This window comes from Centruroides vittatus, unplaced genomic scaffold (assembly GCF_030686945.1).
Source record: "Centruroides vittatus isolate TY-2023 unplaced genomic scaffold, ASM3068694v2 contig_1416, whole genome shotgun sequence".
NCBI classification, from domain to species: domain Eukaryota; kingdom Metazoa; phylum Arthropoda; class Arachnida; order Scorpiones; family Buthidae; genus Centruroides; species Centruroides vittatus.
The window spans coordinates 239,543-266,080 of record NW_027120889.1 but is presented as its reverse complement, the minus strand read 5'-3'; the positions used below and the strand labels follow the sequence as shown (position 1 = coordinate 266,080).

Genomic DNA, 26,538 nt, shown 5'->3' with positions numbered 1-26,538 from the left:
TTAGGAAGAAGGGCAAAATTAAACAATGGTACAAAAACATTACGCTTCTGTGGGAAATAGAAATAAATATTACAATTGACTCAGGAGCTAGTGAATTATATGGATAATGTAATAGAAACAAATGTATAGTATCATTCCATTATCTTATGCCAAGCTGCAATTTTTAATCATCTTTTAATTTAAAAAATCACTTGACTTCCAGTCCACTGGAAGTTCGTATATATTGATAGTTAATTCGGGTCTCTAATCTCTTAAGCTTTACATATCTGGTCTCGATTTTTATCTATCTAGCTCCATTCTTGAGATTAACAAAGGATAGATGGACAATAGTGGAAATGTATAATTGCAATCTGAAAATTGCAGCTTGACAACTAATAATAGCTTTCCAAAATTCATCTGACATACAAACCACTATCAAACTTGGAATTTTGAATGATATATTTTCATTCATTTTAGCATAAATTATATATTCATAGAATCATTTATAGGAAGAAACTGGCTATGACAAAGTAATATAATATTTTATTTTATACAAATGCCAATTTTAATTTTTATATACTTTATAATGAATATTTAATCCAGCTGCCGAAGAATGAAGAGTCAAAATGCATTTGTAAAGGCATAAAAATTCCAAGCTCAATGGTGGTTTTGATGTTGATCAGTTTTTGGAAAAGTCATCATCACAGTTGCTCTCATCATGTTAAAAAAATAAGAATATTTTTAAAATTACCAAAGTAGGGAGATGGTTTTCTTTACAGTCAAGTAACAAAAGTACTTTTTTCTATATATTTTTTTTTCAAATTTAATAAGACTCTTGAAAAGATATATTTGTTGCTTTTTGACTATTTATCATCACCGCCAATACAGTTAAGAATAAATTTTAAAATATTTGTTTAATAATTTTCAGGAAATGAGAATGGAATTATCTTATCTTGCACACCATACTTCAGAAATTGAAAAGTATAGAGTTGAAACTTGTTGTGTTATTGGTACATTTCTTAAAAATTATAAAATATAAAATTTCATATTTTATATAAATGTTTATGTAGTTAATTTCTCATTCCAGGAAACTTCTACAGTTTAAGATCTCAACACGAGAAAGCAGTTTTATATTTTCAGAGAGCATTGAGGTTAAATCCCAATTATCTTTCTGCATGGACATTAATGGGACATGAATATATGGAAATGAAAAATACATCTGCAGCCATTCAGTCATATAGACAAGCAATTGGTTAGTTACTTTTAATAATAAGTTAATTTTAGTAAAAACGATTAATTAAAATTGATTATTTTTGCAGAAGTTAACAGAAGAGATTACAGAGCATGGTATGGTCTTGGACAAACCTATGAAATTCTAAAAATGTCTTTTTATTGCTTGTACTATTATAGACAAGCACAACAACTTAGGTAAAAGAATAAAATAAAATAAACTTCTTGGAATGAATATAATTTATGAAATCCTTTTTTATTAACATTACTAGACCAAACGATTCTCGAATGATGGTTGCTCTTGGTGAAGCATATGAAAAATTAGAGAAGCTCCAAGAAGCCAAAAAATGTTTCTGGAAGGCTCATGCTGTCGGCGATGTTGAAGGAATTGCATTAATTAAACTAGCAAAGTGAGTTTTTAATAAGTTTAATACCTTTATAACTTATATCGTATCAAACAAAAATGAAAATTGTAAAATCTATGGCTAGAAATAACCATATTCCAAAAATTTAGAATTGGAAATTTCAAAAAATTAGATTATTTTTATGATCGGTTTAGATTGATATGTATTTGATTTTCAGCTTTGCTGAATACCGCATCACTCTTATGTTTTAATTAAGAAAACTTATATTAGAATTATCCATATCATTGTTCATATTGCTAACAAAATAGAATTTTGTGTGATTATCTCTGGTTTTTCCTACAACTGTTTAGTATCATCAGGACTTTATTGAGTAGACATATGCTTATTTTGTAATATAAGATAGAATTCACAATGATTTTCTTGTATTTGGCAAGAACTATGCTTGCTTTCTGATCATTGTGAGATTGGTTTCAGTAACTTTGTAAATATTTAAGCAAACTGAAATTTTCCTCCTCAGCCTATGAGTTCTAGTAAATTTACTCAAGTAACATCTACCATCTTTAGTTTTAGAAGAGAAAATTCTCTCGTGAGATGCATAATGGACCTCTTTCTCTCTCTTGTACAGTCACCAAGGCTCGGCCGGATGGCTGAGCGGTCAAGGTGGTAGCCTACTGCTCTGGGGGATCCGGGATCAAATCTGAACGGGTCGAATAATCCCCAGGAATTTTTCGGGGGGTGGTCCGTTCGGATATGTTGGGCCCCGTCCCTCACCACCCGGTCGCCCCATTGTGGGGCCTGGCTGAACCCATAATGGGCCTTTTAAAAGAGGCCATCTTAGTGCCCACAGGGCGGAAAGAGTTAAAAGAAAGAAAAAGTCACCAAGGCTATTTGAAAATTTATATCTAAACAGTAGTAAGAAATACACTCAAACCTGTTTTTGTGCAGTCTATTTTTGTGCAATTTTTTATTTGTGCGATTTGTTTTGTGTGATTTTTTGTGTGCGGTATATGAATTTCAATCAAATTGGTATACTGCACAAAAATAGGTACATTTTCAAATCAGATAAAATTAAAAACTGAACCGTTTTTAAAAAATTAATTTTACTTTCAGACTATATGAGAAACTTGGAGAAGAAAATGAAGCGGCAGCAGCTTATACAGATTACATTAGAGATGCTGAAGAGAGAGGCGTCAGTATTAAAAATTTCTGGAATGTTAGTTTGTATTGGATTTGAATTTTAAGCATTGAAAATGTTTCTATTCTGTTCTTTCAGATAATGGATAGAGACGAACAATGTCACGCATACAGATATCTTGCTAATTATTATTTAACACATCATCGCCTGGAAGAAGCTTACGAGAATGCTCAGAAATGTTCAGAATATAACGAGGTTATTATATTAACTATTGTTGTAATAATTAACACAACAATGATAAGTTTATCATGTATTATTTTGTTTAGACACGAGAGGAAGCAAAGATGCTCTTACATCAGATTGCACAGTTGAGGACAATACATGATAATGAAATCATGCAAGTGAGTATATTTTTGAATTATTTTTGCCTTATGTTTTGATTTTTTTAGACTCAAAACAAATAACACAATTGGAATTTCTTCCTATTGATAGTTGATAATTAGTAAGAAACCCTAACAGGAGTGAAATATCATATTGTATTGAATCTTTCAGGAAAGCTGAAGTGTAGCATAGCTTCCTTAATATTATGTTGTGTCAGCCCACTGTTACATTTTAAAAAGAAATCAAGTGTTCAAGTCAATATTAGAAAACAGATTATTGAAAAACACTTTCTTATTCAGAAATGTGTACTAGAAAGAGGTTAATCCCAATAAATAATGGATATTTATGACAAGTCATCTCCCATTACACGCTGACATGCCATAAAAATACAGCAATATGAACATTTTGTGTTTATCTGCACAGCAAAGTGAACAATTACAAACCGCAGGAGGACAAAAGATTTTTACATTTTTAAGAAATTTAACAAATGCATGTCACTTTCTCCCTCTGAAATTTAGCTTACTATATATTTTATTTTTTTGGCCGCAGTTTAACTAACATCCGGTCAACCTGCGAAAATATGGTAGTTAATATAAAATTTTTATTTTACAGGTCGAAGATATAAACAAACTTCCCATTGCCCCATCTCAGTTTTGCTCTCAGGCAACGAACACTCCAGTAACTCGCCTCTCCTTCACTCCCGATAACGAAACCCTGAGATGATTATTGGACACGTTCACAGACGACAAAAATTAAAATACAAAATCTTTATGTTCAATACTGTACAGAATCCTGTATCCATTACATCTTTTTCAATGGTAAGATATTAAATAATTTGAAAATATTATAAATAATCCGTTGCACTCCTTTTAGTAACCAGAGACGGGCAAACATGATCTGCATTAGATGAGGTCTCGGTTCCTGTAAAAAAACAATTGATTAATGCATATACTTTGATGTTAGAACATATAGCCAATTGATCACTAACTAAAGTCTTATTGTCGACTTTTATGTTTTTTGTAAATATTCTGGGTTGATGTAGCCCAAATTTGGTTTATTGTACAGACTTATCACACCTTATATGTTATGAAACAAAATCAAGTTTAAAAATATATGCTTTATCACAGTGGTCTTCTCGATGCCGCGACAGAATGATCTGATCATTTGAGGGACAAGGTGACGTGGCTCATGGAACTTAAAGTCCGAGCATTTTCTAGTTGATTTTGGAGGTCGAGATTTTGATTTGAGTCCTTTAGTTGTTGAAAGAGATAGGCAGCCTTGTCTAACTCGTAGATTATTTTATCTTTCAGAACTTTACTAAAGTTTCATGATTGCTTGAGGGTCACCTTGGCGCCCTCTAATCGCTCACACTGAAGACTTGTTCAAGAGTTTCGATTGACATACGCTCCATTCTGTAAGGACTCTAATTTCCTAATATTATTATAGAAAAGTCTAATTTTATACCGACTAGGATTTCTCATTTTCTGGAATCCCGGGACAAAATTAATTATTTTTAAGATATACAAAATGTCATGAAATCAAATCATATAATTATTTTTCGTTTTTTAAAGTAATTTAATACGTTCTGCATCCTCCAAAAGCATATTAATAATGCTGTATAAGATATGTATTAAAAATTACCTTTGAATTACGTAGAAATTTTCACAAATAGAAAAAATTTATTAAAGTTTGCTGGAAACTGCATACAGCAACGACAAAAATGCCTTTGAATTGAGTTAAAAATTAAAAAAAATGAATTTAGGTGTTCTTGAAACCGTGTTTTCTTATATGTTGAGCATCAAACACAAGACCGTGTTATTTATTAAACACTTGGCACTTTTCCACTTCTATTAGTTCAACTAATAGAAGTGGAAAAGTGCCAAGTGTTTAATAAATAACACGGTCTTGTGTTTGATGCTCAAAAAAAATGAACTTAGATCAAACTTCTAACTTAGAAGGTAATTTTTTGATTTTTTAAATAAAATATAAAAATTTACAATATTTTGTATTATAAGATTTTAAAAAGCAAAGATGGTCAATACTCCGATCACTCAATCTTTCTTATTTTAGTAATGAAAAGTCTTGCTACCGAGAATGCCTTTACCGATTCAATTGATGTGATTGGAATCGTGTTTAAAGCATTTAAGAGAAGACAAATATTGTGTGTTTTCATCTGTATCCTGAAAGATTTCTAGTACTTCTTTTGTTCTCTAGTATTCTTGATTTGTCTACCTCAGCTGCATTAATAGAAAGTTCATAGCCCAATAATTTGGCAGTTCATTTGTCTTTAATAATCAGGTTATGAAGAAAAACTTCATACTTGCAGACTTCGTACTCGTTTGTATCCTTGCCCAATTTGCAGTTATTGAAGCTACTAAGCATGGTTAAAAATTCAGGCAGCATAAGCACACTTATTCCAGATATTACTGGTAAAGAATTTTGAGAGTTCTGTCACAAATAAGCTATGTATTGATTATTGACCATTTGTGACCTGCCATAACGAACAAAAGTTAAAAAAAAAACTAATAAGTAGGTTTAAAATTAATAAATACAAATGTATTCTGACAGTTTATGAGTTAATTTGCAAAATTTCCTCAACCTTAACATAAAATAAGAAAAAAGTGAATTTTTAAAAAATTTGTGGGATTTTCCGGGTTAAAAAAAACACGACCGGGATCCCGGAATCCCGTTTGAGAAACCCTAATACCGACCTATCGATAGCCCTATATCCGACATATTAACTTGGCAACATTTGCCTTATTTTTCTCCTAGACGAATATGCAAATGCTAATCTGCATGTTTCTGTCTGAGAGAGCCCAATTTGCATCGCTTCGCTTCCATTTCCTGGTTTGGATTCTCATTGACAGATGGCGGTGCAGGCACCATGCTTGGGTATAAGTAGAGCCTACACACTCGGGGGTGGATGACCGATTAGATGGCGAAACAATGGTAATGCAATACTTTGGGCTACATTACACTGAATGCAACATATTAAAATTACTAAATGGCTGAGGCAATAATTAAATTTTTTTCTAAGATTCTCATTTGGACTGTTTATTGTAAATTCCTCATCGTACATGCACAAAACAAATTAAAATTTATACTTACTGTTAATATATGAATTCTACTATAATACATGCTCAAATCTCTCACAAGATTTATTAAAAAATGGCACACCTGAAAATTCATTTGTAAAATTAAACTTTGACAAGCAATTAACAAGTAAACATTACAATTTATATTGAAAAGTAATCCATACTTTATGTACAGGTATTTCCAATTTCAATGTGCCACTTTCCAATTCTTCAAAAATCACAGATGTAACTTGTGGAAAAACAAATATGTAATTGAACAGAAGATTCCATTCTTCCTAAAATAAAAAACAACTTTGAAATATTAAAATATAAAATATTTACAGAAGTGAAAATCTGAATTATACTTACGTCCAATGTTAGCAATGAAAAATTAACATTTTCAATTGGAGGAAGAGCTGGATATTGACCTAAAAATACAGTATTTAAAACTTAGTATCAAATAAATATCATATTTACATGAATAGTAAAATTCCAAGATTAATTCACTTATTAAAATAATTTTGACCATACAAATCAGTTCAAACAAGAGACAGATGGTTAACAACTTTAAAAAACATATATACAATGTATATTTGGTGTTGACCTGATATCAAGTGTACATTGTAAAGTGGAACCTCGCTTAACGAGCATAATTCGTTCCAGAGTCATACTCGTAATGCGAAACACTCATTACACGAAACAATTTTTCCCATAGAAATTAATGTAAAATATGATAATGCGTTCCACGCTGAAAAACATGCTCAAATGTTTTATGTATAATGTTTATTCAAAAAAATTGTACAATATACACTGTTAAGGAGCGTGAATCATCATCTTTTCTTCTAGCATGGAATAAACCGTTCTGGAATGAGAATTCGATTTGCAGAAACAAAAAAAAAAAAAAAAATCACAGCTAATATGTTTGATAAACACTCCAAACGATATGCCAAATTCTCGGGTTATGTAAAGGCTATAATTAAATATTAGAAATTAATTAATTTGACTAGAGGTAGGCAGTTATGCCGCCATCTTGTATTAAATTTAATAATTATAAATAGTTAATTTTTAATTCAGACATTTCTAAAATTTAATTTGGAATCGATCATTAAATTTAATATCCCAAGAATTTGGCATATTATTTGGCGTGTTTATTATATAACTGACTATGGTTGTTGATGTTTATAAATAATATGTGTGAACCAAATTTGGAAAAATATGTGATCACAAACGACACTAAGATGCTAGTGGAATGAGTGCTAAACACAGACTAATGGAACATGCCGCATGCGCACAATTCGGGACTTCCCCTCTCCTCATCACTCGTTAAGCGAGGCAAATTTTTACAATTTGTTTTGCTCGTTATGCGAAATACTCGTTAAGCGAGGTTCCACTGTATATGTGTTTTTCAATATCATGGCATTGATTTTTAAAATTGTTAACCATCTGTCTCTTGTTGGAATATTAAAAAGGATTTGAACTGACCCAAAATTATTTTAATAAATAAATATCATATGCTTGTTAGTATTAAAGCTTTTTTATATTTCTGATATATTCAGAATATCCACATTTATTTATTTATACTGTAAAGATGCATTTTCTCATTCCCATCAATTCCACAGATTAAAACATCTCATTTGCAGTTCCTTCAAAGATTTCACATGTAAAAATACTATCAGCTGCAGTTCACACCTTTACAAAAAAGCATTTGAGAAGCGATAGCTATTAGAGAATTAACAAAAGTTTAAATTCTATTTTTAGCAGACTGAATGGAAATTTTTTTCATAAATTTTGGTAATTTGATAGCTATGATGTCTTACAAAGTAAGACATCATAGCTATCAACCCACCCTGTAGTAATTTCTACAGGATGGGTGAAAAGTAACTAGACATCATTATTACAAAAATTATAGCAATTTCTCAATGTAATTAAATAAAATTGTATGTGTGCAGGTACATCAATCAATAGAATTTTATTATTCCCGCATTGGTGGTGTGTGCAGTGACTAAGATTGCATGCACGGTGGCAAAAAAGATACCCAATTACTTGCCTGTTCAGGAGCGAGCACAGATTTCCGCACACTGTGAGGTTGGAAATCAGTGGTTGTTATGCAGAGATGCTACCTCACCTTCCACTTACTGTACATGCCTGGTTATACCAGAAGTTTGCGGGACATTGGCCGAGATGACAAAGACCTCATGCTGTGACTTTTCCTCCTGGGACTGGGCAAAGGAGGTGGTCTACTGAATAAAATCTCTAACACTGGAAAAATTGGAGGCATGGATTTTTAGGATATTATCACCAGCATTCCACACAGCTTTCTGCAGAAGACTGCGAATTCCATCCCCAATTGATGGATGGTGTGTCTAAGTTGAATTCTAAGGTACATGTCAAATAATTATAGTCATCTCTGCATTAGAAATTATAGCAATTTCTCAATGTCTAGTTATTTTCCACCCACTGTGATGTATACATTTTCATTACAAGATTAATTGATTTCCCCAATACATGTACAAGATTTTATGCTTAATAGATTAACAGAATATAACATCTGTTATAATCAACTTTTTAGCCAATCCAAATTGTTTTAAACAAGAGGCTACAGGAACTTATTTTTAAGTTCCACACACAAACAAATTGTCATTTTTCAAAATACTTATAATGGCAAATACATCTTATCATACCATCCACAATACAAATGTTTTGCACATGTTAATAAAAGATTTTTGAGTTAGAACCAGTGATGAATCCAGAAGAACTCAAACAGGGGCTAAGTAAAGAAAAAGATGCAGGTCAAAATACAATAGTCTTTGTTAACTGAACATTACTTTCCAATATTCTCTTTTATCAATAACAAACAGAGATAATGTTTACAAAATATTAGTGGATATGTTATGGACAAAGTGATTATCTATAGTAATCTATTACAATTATGTATATTAATTAAATGGTATAATTTTACCTATGTGCACCATCATGGCAGTGGTTGCAACTGTTTGTGCTCCCGACGGATTCCTCCTGGAGGGGAGCCACCGGCAGGCTGCCGATTGTTTAACGTCACTAGATATCGATACATAGTGGTTATTGATACGTGTTCAAGAACTACCGTGAAAAAATAACTAATGGCGTTAAACAATCGGCGGCTCCCCTCCAGGAGGAATCCGCTGAGAGCACAAACAGTTGCGACTGCCACCAAATTCGGTACTAAATGCAATACGCACGTGCAACTCATATACAAGTACTGATTGGCTGGCATATTTTGGATGATCACTTCTCAACGTATTATCGTCACTTTGCCCAACTAGATGATAGCAGTATTCATAATGACCGGTCAATTTGATAAATTATTGAAATTTATTACAATGCCCGATTTTGTTGGTCATTATTCATAACGCCCGTATTAATCACTTTGTCCATAACAGATACATTATGACAAGGAAGTGAAATAACAAATACAATTAAATGATAGTTAATCTACTTCTTAGCTAATTAATTTACAGATAAGTTGGTGGATAATTGCTTAACTTTAGTCCATCTTGTATTGAAATTAATTAATTTGACTTATACAATTTTCTAAAATAATAAATAGTTGATATATTGCATAACATCTTAGAGATCATGATATTGTTTGCTTGTAAATGTGTAAATATTCCAAACTTAATCTGATATTTGCTGTAAACAAAAGCAAATATAACAGATTGTACTACATTTTCCTGATATTGCTGAACTAAAGTAATATTTTAATCCGCGACTTTCATTCGGCTTGAAAAATATAAACTCTACTCATGCATTTTTCTAAATCCTTCTAAAATTAATTAATTAGATTCATTAATTCTGTTTGCATCCATAAACTCTAATGAAGCATAATATCATTTAATTTTTAAAGTTACTCGACGAAAACACACATTTTATTTGATGTCCTGTCAGTTTTAGCCAATCTTTATGTTGCTATACAGAATCGATCGTAAGGGGTCTTTAATTCACTTAAACATTAATTCACAAAATTAATCTTATGTTTAAGTGAATTAAAGATATCTTATGATCAATTCCGTCAGAAGCAAAGACAAAAAGCATACACTTACCGGCATTCACTTTGTTTTCAAACTGCCAAAATAACATAGAGAGACGAGCATAATTATATTGGAGGAACGTGCCCGTTTTCTCTACTACGGATACTCCTTCATCTTCGGAAAACCTTATTTTCACCTAAATTGCATAAAATAAAATTTAAAAAAACTTAAATTGTCGGGCAAACTTCTTCAAATTTTTAATTTTCTAACTTACGGGGATCGAAGGATTTAATGCAAGCATTTCAAATTTCAAAACCGTATCCGATAAAGTATTTAAATATTCTTTTTTCGACTGTTGACCTGTAAATATTTTTGTAGAAAGATTAAAATTTAATGACAGTATTTTACACATGATACTATCTGATGTTTTTTTTTTATTGATGTAAACTCTTATGACATTAGTTTCATCCTGAGAAATTTAGAATTAATACAACTGTAACATATTTGCATTAATTCTTTGAATATTGTTCAGAAACATTTTGACTTTTCTTGTACTCCGAGGTTTTGAATATGTAATACAGTCAAACCTCGGTTTACGAACTTGATTTGTTCTCAAACCGAACAAATTTTCCCATAAGAAACAATATATAATGGATTAATCTGTTCCTGACTCCCAAAACAAAACCTTTTTAGCTGCATTTCGTCCATGAAAATGCCTATAAATGTAACGTAATATTATATTATAACATACCAATTGAATAACAAATAAGGTTTATAAATAAGAAAGACAATTTCATTCATCCTTATCCGTGCTGAGAAGTCTTGATGGTGTGAGAGGAGGGGGAAGGGAAAGGATGTTATTTCTTGGAATGGGAGTTCTTCCTCCATAATAACATCAGATAACTGCACTTCAGGAGTTTTTTCTCTCACCTTTTGGATTTTCTGTTCTAACAGATTCTGCCTGGGACTCATTAGGCCTCTTTCACTAAAAATTTATCTAACAAAATTTGCTTTTGCCTATATTTCACAATGTTACAAAAGTGCTACTGCCTTATCGGGGTGATACCTTTCAACAAAACATTGCACTTTCACCCCATTTTGCACACATCATTAATGTGAGCCCGACGGTTTATGGGCCCGAATTTTTAGAGATTTGTAACTATTGAATTAGTTTTTCAAGAGCTTAATGTAAACATCCGCCAACAGAAAAACTAGTGACTAATATCAGTTCAGATGTCACCTCGGTTGTCAACGTGTAGATGGGAAAGTTAATGGATTGTTGCAAAAGACTATCGGTCCGTTATGAAATGACGTGGCAAAATTTGCAAGTCATCACGCACCTGCGACTTGGAATGTAAACAATGGACTCATTTCCCACGCTAATGACATAAAAGTACAGGCAACCGGAAGCTCAGGACGTTATATCTGAATTAGTGTCCATCTTGGTCTCCTGGAATAACAGTAGAAGATATCCAGGACTTATGCTACTTCCATAGAAAGATCTGTCATCGCATACAGCTCTCCAAGTCCATTGAGAGGTATTTGTTAGCTCAAATTGGGAACTCTCTCTCTGCAAGACATAGAAATTAGGCACGCGATATAGCGCAAAGACTAGTCGCCAGTCTTGGTGAATATTATATTTTTGTAATTGCTAATTAACCGCACGTAACCTTTGAACTTGTATCATCTGCCTGTATATTAGCTTTAGACATTTAATAAATTCTTTGTTTATTGTTAAACCTGTCCACCTGTCTATATATTTTCAGAAAGACACCTGTTGACTTATCGACGTGCTCCCCACTCGTTTTTGCCTTCCTAACCATCTGAAACGACAAAGTGAGCGGTCTTTGCAGACTGTTGCCAAGTAAGTGGTTCTTAGGGACAACCCCTAGAACCCATGGTTTCTCACATTAATAAGAGCACTGGTTTTATGATGGCACAAGTGTAAGGCTCAATTGTGAATTATGAAGGACTATCATTTTCACTTGTGGAAAGACACGCAGAAAGAACATGCGCAAGCATCAATCTATAATAATTTAGAAGCACCTTCATAAAAGGTTCAATATGTATATATTGTTCACTAGACTTTATTTCCGATAAGAAACAATTAAAAATGTCTTTCTAGTATTAAAATATAATACAGTAAAGCGTCAAAAAATGGATATTAACCACTTTCAATGGTAACTTTGTTATTGATGCTGTTTTGTCCTTGTGTTGATGTTCTAATATCCATTCAGAATTTTTAATTTTGAAATTATGGTTAGTGTATTTTTTGTTTAAATCTAATTATTCTGTAAATTAATATTTTAAATATTTGTAAGCATTCCTTCATTCCTTGTTAAATACTGGCTTGAACTTATACTGTAATATAAGATTATATGTTTATTTGGAGTTTACAATACTTGGAATGCTAATTTACTGGTATATTTGGAAATCCAGATGTGATCAGGCTCCAATTAATCCAGAGTTCTGACACTTCACTGTATATATGAAAAACAAATTATAAAAAATATTTGAAAAAATTAAATTCTATGTATATTTATATTTTCATTAACCATTTCCCATTCCTAGTCACTATATTCTGCCAAAACGAAGGGGACGAATCTCGGACAAACAATTGTAATTCCCACAACAAACAAACACTCGGCAAATAATTGCGTGTGTACATACGTGCTTGCCCCACGATAAACACTTGCATTAGCGAATACGGATTGTAAGGAGCCACCTTAACAAAAGTATTTGTGAGTAATTGTTACATTCTATTGAATTTTGACATTAAAAGATGATATTCATAAAATTATTTTGTGTTAAGAAGCACTAATTGATTTAGATGAAACATAAGTATTTCCAATTTTTGTAAATGGTGCCGTACATTGCTTCATTTACGTTATTAATTATGCATTAGTTAATCCAAAGACGTCTTATTTAGACTCACCGACTATTTCTTCTCCATATTTATGAACCAGTGACTTTTCAAATTCGTCCTTCAGCCAACTGAAAGATTTTGTATGCAATCAACATTCGGTTAATGTTTCTTTACTATAAATATTGTTTTAAAGTACTCACTTTGTATAATTTTCCATTTGTATCGGCGAGTGCGGAAAAAGTATAGGTCCGTGGGTAACGATCGTCTAGAAAACGTTCGGTTATGGAATATTTTATTTAAATTTTCTTTGCTTTTGTCGTAACGTTTATATCTTACTTGACGGTTGGGCCCTTTGCTGCATAACATATCCACCATAATGGATAACTGCTGTTGAAAATAGGATCTGTTACTCGGTACGACATGAATCAAAATGTCTGGCTCCTGTAAACAAAAATAAAAAATTAGTTCTTGTGCAGAAAATAATAAATTTATGGCTTAATTTATACAGAAAAAACTTACATTAACATGTTTGTCAAATATGTGTTGTAATTTTATGCACTGCTTAAAGATTTGCTTCCAAGATTCGGAATGACCTGAAATTCATATTAATGAATATTTACATTTGCCAAAAGCAAAGAAAATGAGTTAATCATCAATTAATTTAATGCAATATCCTGTTTTTTGAGTGCAACGATTTGCTTTCACCATCTTGCATTCCTAAATTTTTGTGATTCATTTCATGTTTAAGCATTTCCTTTTATATCAATAACATGAAACCAAATTAATTTATTAATTGGTTTTCTTATACGTTACCATTTGAATGCCATAGCTTGCTGCCAAATGAGAACTGATACCTGTTCTTGGTCCTCCTTTTCTATTAATGAGAAACTGCCAGTACTACATATCGGCTACTGATGCTTTCTGCGCAAATAATGGCTCCATTTCCGATGATAAACTCTGTTGCCATTTTACATTATAAGATGAACCCACTGAACCACATTTTTCGTGTCAATTTTTTGAGGGAAAAAATGTTATTTGCAGTGTAAGATGAATATTAACTTCCAGATAACTTTCAGACAAATTATCGCAAAGATAATTGTTGTAATAAGTATCAAATACTGTATCTCTCTTAATTCAAATTGTTATATTTTGTTTACAAAATAATTGTACTTACTGGAAATAAAATGGATGTTTTTGTCGTATCCTTTAGATCCAATAGGAATCTTACGGTCTTCTAGAAATTTCGAGGCATTCAGAACGAAGTCTACTCCCGAAGAACGGTTTTCGGCTCCGTCTTTCGACGGCTCCAAATAATGTGACGCACGTAAACACTTCGCGATCGCATCTTCGGCTTCATTTATTTTACATTTCTCCGTGCATTTTATGTAATTTACTTTGTTATCCGTCTGAATATCTTTGGCACCGACACTTGCAAAATAAACTTTACACCTGAAATTCAAATTAATCATCGTCTATATGTAAATTATACTATTTATGCACAATTTTATAAACAGGTAATTCATAAAATTCCAAAATAAATGTCTTGTAAACATAAATGATTAACTAATTACGACATAGAAGAAATACATTACGGCCAAAATAAAGATGAAAATCGAGAAAATTTTAATGTTGTAAGTGTAATTTGATTTAGAATTATTAGTTTCATTTAAGAAATATCTAGAAAAATATGTAATTTAGTTCACCTGTTGTTGTTAATTACAGTAGAGATATACTGTCCTATCAGATTAGTTCTCAGATGCGTCCACTCTCGAAGTCCCAATTTGTCGTCTTCGAGCACGACGTTAACCAAAACCGTTTTGAATTTAGTTTTGCAATATCTTCCGTAATCTTTCGTTTTCGTCACGTGGCCGAGAACGTTTTCAAAAGCGGCGCCGCGATCGAGAAACAACTGAAGTCGACAGGACGGCAAGAGTTTACAGTCGCTTATCGGAATTTGCCAATTCTCGGTCTTGCGTGGCAACGCTTCGCCAATCTGCAAAAGTTTTTTCAAACTGTGTGAAAATATAAATTATAAATACATTTCTAAACAAAAATTTCAGTTGTAATGATTTTTTTTCCATGTTTATTAATCTAAATTCTATTTCCAAAAGATCTTTTTAACAGAGAAGAAATTAAAAATTTATAAAATGATAAATTTAATCCCTTATAATTTGAGACAGCTTGTTTGTCTCAAATTATCAAGACTATATTGCATTACTAAATCTTTTACCAATGTACCGGTAAAAGATTACTGGTACAATGTACATTTTCATCCCGATAATGTAAATGATTTCTTTAGAAGTCCAGAGTCCTGCGTTAGAGACAATTTTGACCTCAAGGGTCACTGGTAAACCTGGCATATTATTTGGATACAAAGTAACAGCATAAGTTTTTAGAACGTCCTGGTTACTAGACTGGAATGTAAACCCATAGAAGATTGTCAGGATGATATAGTGTGTACTGGTGAGCATTGTAACACCATATGTTGTGGTCTAATTTGCAGGTTTCTTCAAAATAAGTGTAGATAGATATGGTATATGTCCCCAGGGTTAGTGGCAGGAGGAAGTCCACAGGGGCTGCAGAATATCAGCTAGGGAGAAGAATGAATGGTGAATATCCAGTCATCTCTAGATAAGGACAATACCCGGTCTGTCTCATTAACAATAGATAATGTCATGGGAACAGTACATGGTCGTCATGTCAGCCAATGTCTGATTGAATCTTTGAGGTCTGGGAGTAGTAAACAGTCATCTTTTGACGTATGTGCCAAAGATGGAGAGCACTTCCTGGACTATCCGAGAAAGAAACAGTTACCTTCAATCACACTGATCAGTTTCTTTGAAACAGGATAACCTCACTGATCAAGAAGTTGCCAATGTCAACAGATGTACAGTACAGTACGATTGGCTTGGGTAATGTCATAGCAACTCAGGTAATCAACAGCAATGATAATCCACTTATTATCTTATGACAACATAGGAAAATGTCCCAAGAAATCAATGCCAATGTCAAAAGGTTCTCTCAGTGGAGGAATTTGTATGTGATACTAGATGATTCTGAAGCCTTTAATGTATTGTCAGATATGGTAATAACTCATTCCTCTGAAGAAGTGGCTGTGTGCAGTAAGTTCAGGCTTAACTGAGGTGTCCAACTGTCAAGTCATTGTGATAGACCTAAAATGAAATGGCAGAGATATTGTGGAACAATAAGGGGCCAAAGGGTTCATTTAGATCATAGTTTATTGGTAAAGAATTCTGTCAAACACCTATTAATATTGAAGTAGAGAGACAGCAATATCTTTAGTTAATTCATGGATAGCTTTATCAGCCTGTTGCTGCTGCCTCCAGTTAACTGAACCTGTGATGGTATTTATTTCCTTGGTTAAACGGGATTATGAGAAAGAGCTTGTATCTAGATGTGTTTGTTCATATTTATATACAATACTTACGTCATACTTCTGGAGATAGATCACAGTAGACAAACTGACTCAAAGGTCGAGGAGGATTGGCTAATCAATGTAGCAAGTAGTAATAGGTTACCACTCAGAAAGGAAGTCTGTATAAATACGGTCCAGATGATGCAGAAATATTCTTATCTGTCATTGAATAGTTAAATTCTGCTAGCATAAGAGATAACAGGACAGTTTGGCTTGGGTTTGGACAAGGACAATACCGTCCGTAGCCACTGGCATTTGTGTGTTTAGCTTAGTCAGTGCATTGTGATGGAAGTGGCTTAGGTCAGGTTCAGAAATGCAGTCTCTTATTGCTTGTGATTCCACCAAAAGCTGCTGGTCTTCTTCAGGAGTGAGGTAAGTGATTTGATAATTCTGGCAAATTGCTTGATAAAGAAAAATACAGAAATTTAAGAAGCTACCAACTTGCTGAAGATTGGTTGGCATAGGATAAGTCTTTCCATAGCTTATCAGGATCAGGAAAATTCCCTTTCCACCAATGAGATGGCTGAGAATCTTGATATTTTGGTTCAAAATTAACACTTCTTTGGGTTCAAATGTAGATTTGTCTGCTAGAAACATTGGAGGAGCTTTGAAATTAAGGTAATACATCATCATCATCAAGGTAATAAAGATATGTTCCACTTAAACCTGGTGTAATTCACTCACCGAAGATTGCAAGCCCATTTCATTTACCTCTTCTCTGATGATATAATTCAGCTGGCAAGGCCTAGTAAGGTTTCTGTTTGATTGGCTAGCCATTTCCGATATGGATTTGGTGTATCATGCTGACATTGGCTTATCCATTTAGGACAACCACTAAAAATTCTTGTATTTAGATAGTGTCAACATTTTGATGCCTGTCTGACCAATCATCAACTGGAGTGATAATGTATATATGTGGGCCTTTATAGTCTTCTTATTGCCAAATGTGATTGCACTCAAATTTCTGACACACATGGCAATAATGCAGTCTCAGATACTCTATAGATTATAGAATAAATTCTATAATCTACAGTATCCGAGACTGCATTATTATATAACCTATAAATTCCAGTGACATTTCTGGATTGAGTGCTTCATCTACCATCATAAAAAAATATCCACAATGTTTGCTAACTTTCCCAGCAACATTTTCCTGGTGCCATCTGTTATCATATTTTATTTAAAAACTTTTTATATTTGTAACTATTATAAAATGGCAAAAAGCTTAATTTTGAGGGTAGGGGTGGGGTTTATAAAACATTGTAAATGCTAATAATGAGTAAAATTGTCATTAAGTCCAATTCTACTGGAGGTACACGCGATCCTTTATCACCCCACCTCCTCGACCTTTAATCGTGAAAATTTAATAGCATCGATCCCCTAATAAACAAACCTCCCTGCAAAGTTTCAGAAATTTTTGACAGAAAAGCACAGGAGTCATTAAGCTTCGAAGAGGGCGAACAAAACTGTACCCCCCACATACACATTAACATCCATACATACAGAAAAAATTTCCGAATTTTTTTGCATTTCTCAAGGTTTCAAGGTGTCCAGAGTCCAAAACAGTAAAGGGGGGTCATTTTTTGACTAATTGCCATACTTTTCCTTTTATATATAACAGGAAGAAGCATTGACGTAGCCAGGGTTTTGTTATAGGGGGGTCTAGTAGAGGCTGTAATTTTCTGGGGAGGGGCACCAGGTTAACTGGGGGGGCCGTGCCCACCCATGCCCCTTCCTGGCTACGCCCATGGGGAGAAGTATTAATAATGTAGTAAATTTTTAAAAAGTCGAACACTCACAACAAACACCAGTACTCTATATTATAAAATCACGATGACATTTTTAGTTTACAAATTTCTCTTATCTTAGAGTACTTATTTTATATGAAAAACTTTAAAATATGTCCCAAATAAAACTCCCAAAATTTTATTACAGTACGTGTCTGTATTTTATTGTATACATTAGTATTAATACAGGTTAAAATTACATAGTTATGTAATTAGTATTCTTATGTTATTAATAATAGAATACAATTATGTATCGACTAACCCTTTGCCAACAACGTTACATTGAAATTCGTCGTATTCACTCTCGTAAAACTGCAAATATTATGTATAAAACACAGAAATATTCGTTAAATTTTATTCTAAATAATTTATAAATAAAGTCAAATACAGATATGTTTAATACCAAGTATAAATATGAAGTATCAAACCCAGATTTTAATTAAATGTCGGCGAAAATTTCTAAAATTAACATGAAAATGTTGTTATGTTTTTCTGTTCAGAATAATGAAATTTATTTATGAGAACATTTTTACCTCAATACAACAGAACATTAATTCATTTATTTACCAAAAAGTAAACAAAGAAATAGTGATTTGATACATGAAAATGCAAGTAATTTTTCAGAAATTTCTTGTCGTGTAATGATTTTTCTCAATTGGCAAACGGCCATGTATTCGCTGTAGTAATTTTGTATAGTTTAAAGGTATGGTTCGAGCGTGTAGTTCTCTATTCCGTGTCGGTCGGGGCCGTAAAGGACGAATTGTGGCCTAACGTACTAGTTACGTAAGCCACCGATTGAATTTGTGTAACTAATAATCGATCAGTCTAGTTTAAAAAAATTAGAATTTTGTGTTATTTATTTGTTCTTCCTATCAGAAATATTAATTACCAATTCTTACAGAATAGATTAACAACTGTAGTATTTTAAAATGTATTTTACTGTATTTGATGTCACATTAACAATTGGTTAATGATTGCAATCACAAATGCCACTTCTCTCTAGTTTATCCATTAAATTCTAAGCTGCGATTCTTGTAAATGCTTCTTTTATTGCTCAAAAAATATATGTACACTACATTCTTATGTTTACTTAAAAAATATTATGTTTTAATTTATAGGATTGGTTACAAATAAAAATTATAATTTAAATATCATATTTAAATAAGTCATCTCAATTAACTTTGAATTAGCAAATCGTGCCATGGTTCACATAGAAAACCATGTTTCAATAATTATATAGTAATTAAGGCAGTGTTTTTCAACCTTTTTGTTATAGTTACACCTCTACCTCTTTAGCAATGCAGAATTATTAGTTTTTTGTAATACACATTTAGTAATAAGTTACATGTAAGTATTATGGCGCTAACCAGAACCGTATTTTCTAACACCCTTATAGTGTTACCGGGAGCTCGGTAGCAAACCACTGAATTAAATTATATGGTATCCAACTGCCATTACATCTTGGCAAACCCATGCTGTTCCACAAAGAAAATTGGCACCTATTTCCGTTTGGTCCTCTTCAAGAGATGCCGGGTTAGAGCTGGTTGAAATATAATATTGTCACATCACCAATTTGTATTACGGTTTTGAATTGGTGGAGACATAAAATAATTATATAAAAAAAGCTAACAACGGTAGGGTCGTCGAGAAGCTGGCCAGTTCCTGCAAGAGTTTCAAACTCTTACATCTACGAAAATTCCCACCGATGGGTTCGGTGGCTTTTTCTATCTGTCACTGCTAGTAATTGTTTGCGTCCTTAAGTTTTCGACACGTGTAGTTACTATATATTTTGATAACAATGCCTAAATGATAGAGTAATCACGCATTCAGTTTTGTTTTTTCACTGTTATCTATTATATTAATAAATACTTTCCCAATCTGTTTAACTCTATGGCAGTTTAGTTTCGAAATAAGTCAATTTATATTAATTAATATAGAAATGTACAGTTGGCAAAGGGTTAAACAATTACTAAACAACGTCTAATATTAAAAAGAAAAAAAAGCTTTAATTATTCAATAATGTAAATTCTGATTTATAAGATACAAACAAACATATTAACTGTAACTACCTCTCGAAGATACGATTTTAGACAACGAGTACTCGGATTTCCACAGAACAGCGAGAAATCTCCTCTCTCGCAATTTCCCGCTTCCTTTCTCAGTAACCAGGAAATTTTGACTAGGGACAATTTACGATCTTTGCAAAAATCGTCTATAAAATCTTGCAAATTTGACTGTAGCCCGCCGACTGAGCCGTCGTTTGTAGAATCTGCTCAATTAAATAAATCTCGCATAAAATTTTGCATTTCTCACAAAAACCAGCCAATTTATGATGTAACAAAAAGTTGGAATTTATTCATAGTTTATACATTTTATAGTTTTATTACAAAATAATTTAAAAAAAAAAAAAAACCTGACATTAAGATTTACTTTCTTTCTGTTTCTTTACTGGTTGATAACTTTTTCTGATCGAATTGTTGAATCCTTCCCTGTTTCTGGCCACTTCAATTGCATAAAACTGAATTCTGGGCACTGAAAAACAAACGAAAAATATTTTCAAAATTAAGTAGGGCTATTTTCAATGTTTAAAAATTAAATATAGTAAATATAATGAAATAAGGATTGTTTTAATGTACTGTACAGTCACACCTCTAAACAACGTCCACTGACAGGAACGTAAAAGGTCTTTCCTACAGGAATTTTTTCAGATTGTTTAAAATGTCACATTTTTCTTAAAAAACATCACCGAATTATGTTTACTTTTTACATTTACAGTCAAGTTTATTACCCAACCAGTAGCCAAACTATCCCTCTTATCAATAATGAATATTTTTCTACAGTGCTTTATTATTTTCCACGCATCATTTTGAGGGTGGTAGCCACTGTTGAGAAATTTAAAATAAGGTTTTTAGCGGCAAGTCCATTGTCCGGATGCTATTTCGTTTGCATTTTTGGTCTAGAGAAGGTTTGGAGTGTTACGCAAAATTCTCTCAAGTTAACATACTACTAAATAAAGACTCAGAAAACATTTTTGATGTGTAATGTTGCTTGTTAAATGTTATTCGCATTCAAATTTTATATATTTTATAATGTAATGAAAGTTAAAATAATTACCTAAGACAGTATTTTCTTTTGAATAATCTTTGGAAGAATCTATCCTAACTAAAGTTCCAAAATTAAAATCTTCTACAACATTTTCAAACGAATTACAGTATGGTCTCCATTTCTATGCAAAAATATCAAATTAATTAATGATACAAAACATAATTTGTGTTAATTTAAAAGTCGCCAATTTATTTTGATATTAAACTTATTACACTTACCGCTTTTGCTTCTTCACTTTTCAGTTCTTTTTTGTCTAGTACGCCCACGGACATATCCGGAAATTCCTTTCGGAAGGATTCGTATATTCTGTCGTCGTGGGGAGTCAGTTTCAGAAGCTGCGGATCGATCGAACACAGCAGCTAACGTAAAACATACAGAAGTAATTTTAGTAAATATATTACCACAAATATAAAATACAAATCTAATTTTTCGATAAGTGAACTTTCTGAAACATTCGAAAAATATTTTAATCCGGGAAACAATTTTAAATTAAAAATAAGCACTTAAATATAATGCGTAAACATTTTACTGTAAAAAAAATTATGGAGATTATACGGTGTGTATATATATACATGTGGTATAATTTCCAAATAGCAGAAACTGTTGGAATCAAGTAGTTTGTCTGCTATTTAGAGGCGTCCACTTTTCGCAGGTACGTGCCAGCGGCTAAATCGTGTTTTAACGTGGTTATTATAAAGTGAAGAATACAGTTGATTAGGAAAATATCGAATTTGCATTCGAAATGCTTATATACCGAAAAGTATAATTAATATATAATTAAAATATACATACAATATATTATTTATTTTTTCACCTGTAAAAATCTCATTTTAATCGAATCGCCTTCGAACGTCCAGTTACGAAGGCGACTTGCCACCCACTTCACGGAGTGGGAAATATATTCAGAATTTTTACGTTTATAACGTCATTTACGATCTAAGCGACCAATAAAAATCGATACTGGGATTTGTCTGCTTTGTAGTTCTCGAGTAGGTGTAACTTTTCAAACAATTTTGCTTTTTTCGGTAACTGATTTATTAAAAATTACACTTTAGCCACCACAAAGCTGTTAAAACGTTAAACGACGACAGCATTTGTTTAATAAAAGTTCAAAAGTCGTGTTACAAAGGTATTTTGCCAACCATTTTAAAGTGCGAGAAGATATTCCGTTTTCTTGCATTTATGACGTCATTCTTAAGTTTTCTTTTCATTACTACTATAGTATGATTCTTGTCGAATGAATGAATAACTTCAAAAAGTTTATAGTTTTTTGGTATCATACGTTTAATTCCAACAATAAGATAAAAGTTTAATAATAATAATAATAATATGTATAATGATAAATGGTGATTGAGAACTGAACCAGATTAAACTTCTCTAACAGATAAAGAATATTGTTTGACTTCTTATAACTTGCTCGCCTCCCCTATTCCCATTTTAAGCCAGTCTTTATTCAATGCCTACGTTCAAAGAGTCTAAATGATCATGTCGTCCTAACAATGGAACCATACGTATTTATTTACATAAAAAAGTCAATTTTATAGCTATGAAGTTATACTTAATGGTCCTGGATGTGTTTCAAATTCTTAATTAATTAATAAACCAATTAGATTCTTCACAATTGAACTGATGAAGAAGTTCAAGAAAAATTTGTAAGTGATTATTACTCACATTGAAATAAATTTCCATATGTTCAGTCGCTTTAATAACCCACATCAATTCCACATCGGGCTAGAAAATAAATAAATAAAACACATTAGTTCTCTACATCACATTTACTCGGGCTTTCAAATAGTTTTTAAAGAAATGCAAGAAATTCCAATAATTTTATGTAAATTGAAATTAAACAAAAATTATACATTGGCTTGTAACGAACATAACCAGAAACTGACGTACGTAACTACGCATTTGCTTTGCAACATGCGAATTTGCAGATTTCTTACGAAAGTTGATAAAATGAAAACTAATCAGATATATGATCAAGGTTTCGTATAACAAGAATTTACCAAATAATTGAAGACTCTAGAAACAGAATATAAAGATTAAAAAAAAAAAATTGATTAATGCAAACACAGCAGAAAGTTAAAATTAAATGGAGTATACATTAATGTAGGAATAGGTAATAGAAATAGAGAACTAGAAATGACAATAATCCTCCAGCGTTCGTAACTGTCGTAACCATCTTGATAGAACGATAATGTTCTTGCCTTCGTAACGTCTTTTTCGTCCTTTTCTTCTTTTGCACCGTCACCAACTGTCGTCTTCACTCACTTCTCCCCTTACTCGACTCTCTCTCTCCCCCGTTCTCTGTCTCCCCCTCAACCCCTCGTAAATTTATTGTCTTAACGGTTTAGGAATGTTACACGTCTAAACCTCACATTAATGTTCAAAAGTTAAGCAACAAATGCAAAATGTATATAAAATTTCCTCTAGTGGATTTTAGTGGAATTTACAGTTAAGTGCATTATAAGGTATCGCAATAATGCACAAAAGTTAAAGATTTTATTGAACATTTAACATTATTGAACGATATTTTATTTTAACCAGATTCCAGATTTTTCGTTTACACACCAGAACCTATCACAAATCAGTTTGGAGACAAAATCACAACTTGTCGGTAAAGAGTGGCACGGTCCGTTGAGTTTGATCGTGACGTTCTCAACTGGACTCTTCTGGGAGGACATCAGAGACAAGAATCTAGTCCTGTGTAAAGGTCACATTCACAAAATAAAAAAAATAAGATGCTTCTAATGCTGAACCAATACAAAAAAAAACTATTTTAAGCAAGCTTTAATTTGAAGATTTGAACACACAAGGACCGTTACCTTAATTTGTCTATCATTTCATTAATTTAAACAGATAAGCAGCAAATGTGAAAATTGATATAACTTTAGAGCCCTAAAATATATAGTCTGAATGCATAAATAATTTCCAACACTTTAGGAAAGCATAAAGATCATTTATTTTCTTTAAAATGTTCAAAAAATGTTAAATGTACATATGATCATAATCTTCCTTAATAGATAGGAATTTCTCTAAAGTCCAAAATGACAAATTAGAAAAATGCACAGAATTTTAATGCTAACTTTACTAAATTACAAAGAGAACAACTTCATTAGACTGGTAATACTAAGAATTGAACGGCGCTTATTTTTTAACTTTTTAAAATGCCGTTTTGGGCATAACTGTAAGCTTCACTTGTTTATACTATGGCGCACGTGCAGACTTCATTTATTCGAAAATTCAATTTGAGCATCATTCTTCGGTTCAAAATATTTTTCGGTCCCGATTATGTAATCGGATGATGCCGGTTCGAAATGAATGAAGACGTTCGTTTAAGGTTTCGTGATTTTTTTTATAAGAACAATTTGCAATTTATTCGTTAGCATATTATTCTGTCTTTGCTCGGATTTGCTTTAGTCCTTGTAATTTTAGGTATTATTGTAAGGTTTCTGACCGAGATGTGATGGACAAGAGGGTCAAGGAGTCTCGAAGAGTTGTCTGTGGGTGCGATGGTCACCGAGACAGACTCTACAGTTACAAGAAACTATTTATTTGACACAAAAGGAGCTTATAAGATTTCCACAATCTCGAAAGTTCTAAGTCATTAGTGGTCTCTGGATCTTCCTTTCCTTTCCAAGATAGTCCAAAAAGGAGTGTCTCTGGTTTGCAAGTGAGAGTTTCCTCAATGTCTCAACAGCTCTGGGACAATGCAATTGACTTATGGTGACGGGAAGTTGTTGATCCGAAGAAGGGAGACAGAGACAAAGATAGGAACGAGACACACACACACACACACACACACACACACACCAATTGGTCTGACACTTTGAACTTTTGGGAAAAAACAATGTCACGTCCTTGAATTTCCAGGATTTTTATTCATTTCTATCCTAAATCACCCATTCTAATTAGGTGCTTTTCCTCGTTTTTGCTCTCCAAGTGGTTGACCATTCATTACTAAGTGCAACAAAATCTCAGCTTAGATCGTAGCAGAAATCAAAATCAGCATTTAATTTGATCTCCCAACCAGAGATGGTCGATCTTAGGACTTACATTCTTCTATTGTTTAAACATTCACATTTCATTTTCATACAAAAAAATTATTTCTAGCTTTTTTTTTTTTAAATAATTATTTTCATGCGAATTTTGGTGAGGGTTTGGACCTGTCCAGAGCCTCACATTACCTTATGTGACGATTCACACTAAAAACCAACAAATGTAAATGTTTAAATTTACAACTCCACAATACCCGGATTAAGATTATCCATCAAACTCTGATGATATGGAAAAATTGATCAAAGAATAAATTTCTATTGGAGTTTGAAAAGTTCTAATTAAACCAAAATAATTCTGCTTTATTTTAAAATATTTTCATTTATAAAAACTGAATTTTTTTCAATTGATATCTCGCACAGACAACGGAATCGAAATAAATCTAAAAAAATTTCCCGTCAAAACTTACATTGTTTTCGTATTCTTCTGCCGAACAAGAAAGACCCTTATTAATCTCGCGAGGTTCATCCTAAAAACAAAAACAAAATAGTAATAATTAGAAGTTATTTAATTAAAATTTAACATAATTATAAGTTGTCTACTGCAATGAGTAACAAATAAAAGATCTGTTCACAATGAAAAATATCCTATACAACTTTAATACTAGATCAAATATGACAAATGTCAAAATCTCTTATTCTCAGTTTCACCCCTGCAACTGTGTGTATAGAACTACAACATTCTCTAGTCATATGATCTGTTGCAAAGCATTCCATTTTGTTCCAATAAATAATGAAACAAATCGGTTAATGTTATCTTAGGTAGCCAAGATGGCGGCTCATCTCTAATTCCAGCAAGGAAACAGTGGGACGCACGTTCTAACACTATTCTAATAATTTGGTTGCTAATAATTATGGTAATTTATTAGAATAGGTTAGGTAAGGTTAGAACGTGCGTCCCTCTGTTTCCTTGCTGGAATTAGAGACGAGCCGCCATCTTGGCTACCATTAACCCCTTTTACTGATATCAAATATTATAAAACGCTTTAAATCAACGATAATTGTTTACGAAAGACTTTAATATGATTACTTACAGAACCGCGTGCTTCCACCTCCATGTTGTTGTCAATATCTTATTTCGAATAAGTGTTGCCAGAACACCGTCGAAATAAATAAAT

General features: G+C 32.4%; 2 protein-coding genes across 2 annotated transcripts in view; one reads left to right on the top strand and one right to left on the bottom strand.

Moving 5' to 3' along the window:
* Cdc23 (cell division cycle protein 23) overlaps nucleotides 1-3,944 on the top strand; it is a 14,219-nt gene extending 10,275 nt beyond the window's left edge. Inside the window, exons 9-16 of the mRNA XM_067262164.1 lie at nucleotides 908-989; nucleotides 1,067-1,231; nucleotides 1,299-1,407; nucleotides 1,482-1,619; nucleotides 2,685-2,763; nucleotides 2,848-2,964; nucleotides 3,036-3,110; nucleotides 3,703-3,944. Of these exons, the coding sequence (XP_067118265.1) occupies nucleotides 908-989; nucleotides 1,067-1,231; nucleotides 1,299-1,407; nucleotides 1,482-1,619; nucleotides 2,685-2,763; nucleotides 2,848-2,964; nucleotides 3,036-3,110; nucleotides 3,703-3,813 (876 nt within the window). The 3' untranslated portion in view covers nucleotides 3,814-3,944. The remainder of the gene's footprint in view (nucleotides 1-907; nucleotides 990-1,066; nucleotides 1,232-1,298; nucleotides 1,408-1,481; nucleotides 1,620-2,684; nucleotides 2,764-2,847; nucleotides 2,965-3,035; nucleotides 3,111-3,702) is intronic.
* Nucleotides 3,843-26,538, bottom strand: LOC136968191 (DALR anticodon-binding domain-containing protein 3-like). The gene is made up of 19 exons (XM_067262163.1): nucleotides 26,455-26,538; nucleotides 25,831-25,890; nucleotides 23,037-23,096; nucleotides 21,584-21,724; nucleotides 21,375-21,486; nucleotides 20,691-20,792; nucleotides 20,330-20,529; nucleotides 14,741-15,030; nucleotides 14,212-14,486; nucleotides 13,557-13,630; nucleotides 13,374-13,478; nucleotides 13,238-13,302; nucleotides 13,107-13,165; nucleotides 10,446-10,531; nucleotides 10,244-10,367; nucleotides 6,534-6,592; nucleotides 6,350-6,460; nucleotides 6,199-6,267; nucleotides 3,843-4,011 (listed from the first exon to the last, which is right to left on the bottom strand). Exons 1-19 carry the CDS (start codon nucleotides 26,476-26,478, stop codon nucleotides 3,892-3,894), a joined length of 2,136 nt encoding a protein of 711 aa, XP_067118264.1. The 5' UTR covers nucleotides 26,479-26,538; the 3' UTR covers nucleotides 3,843-3,891.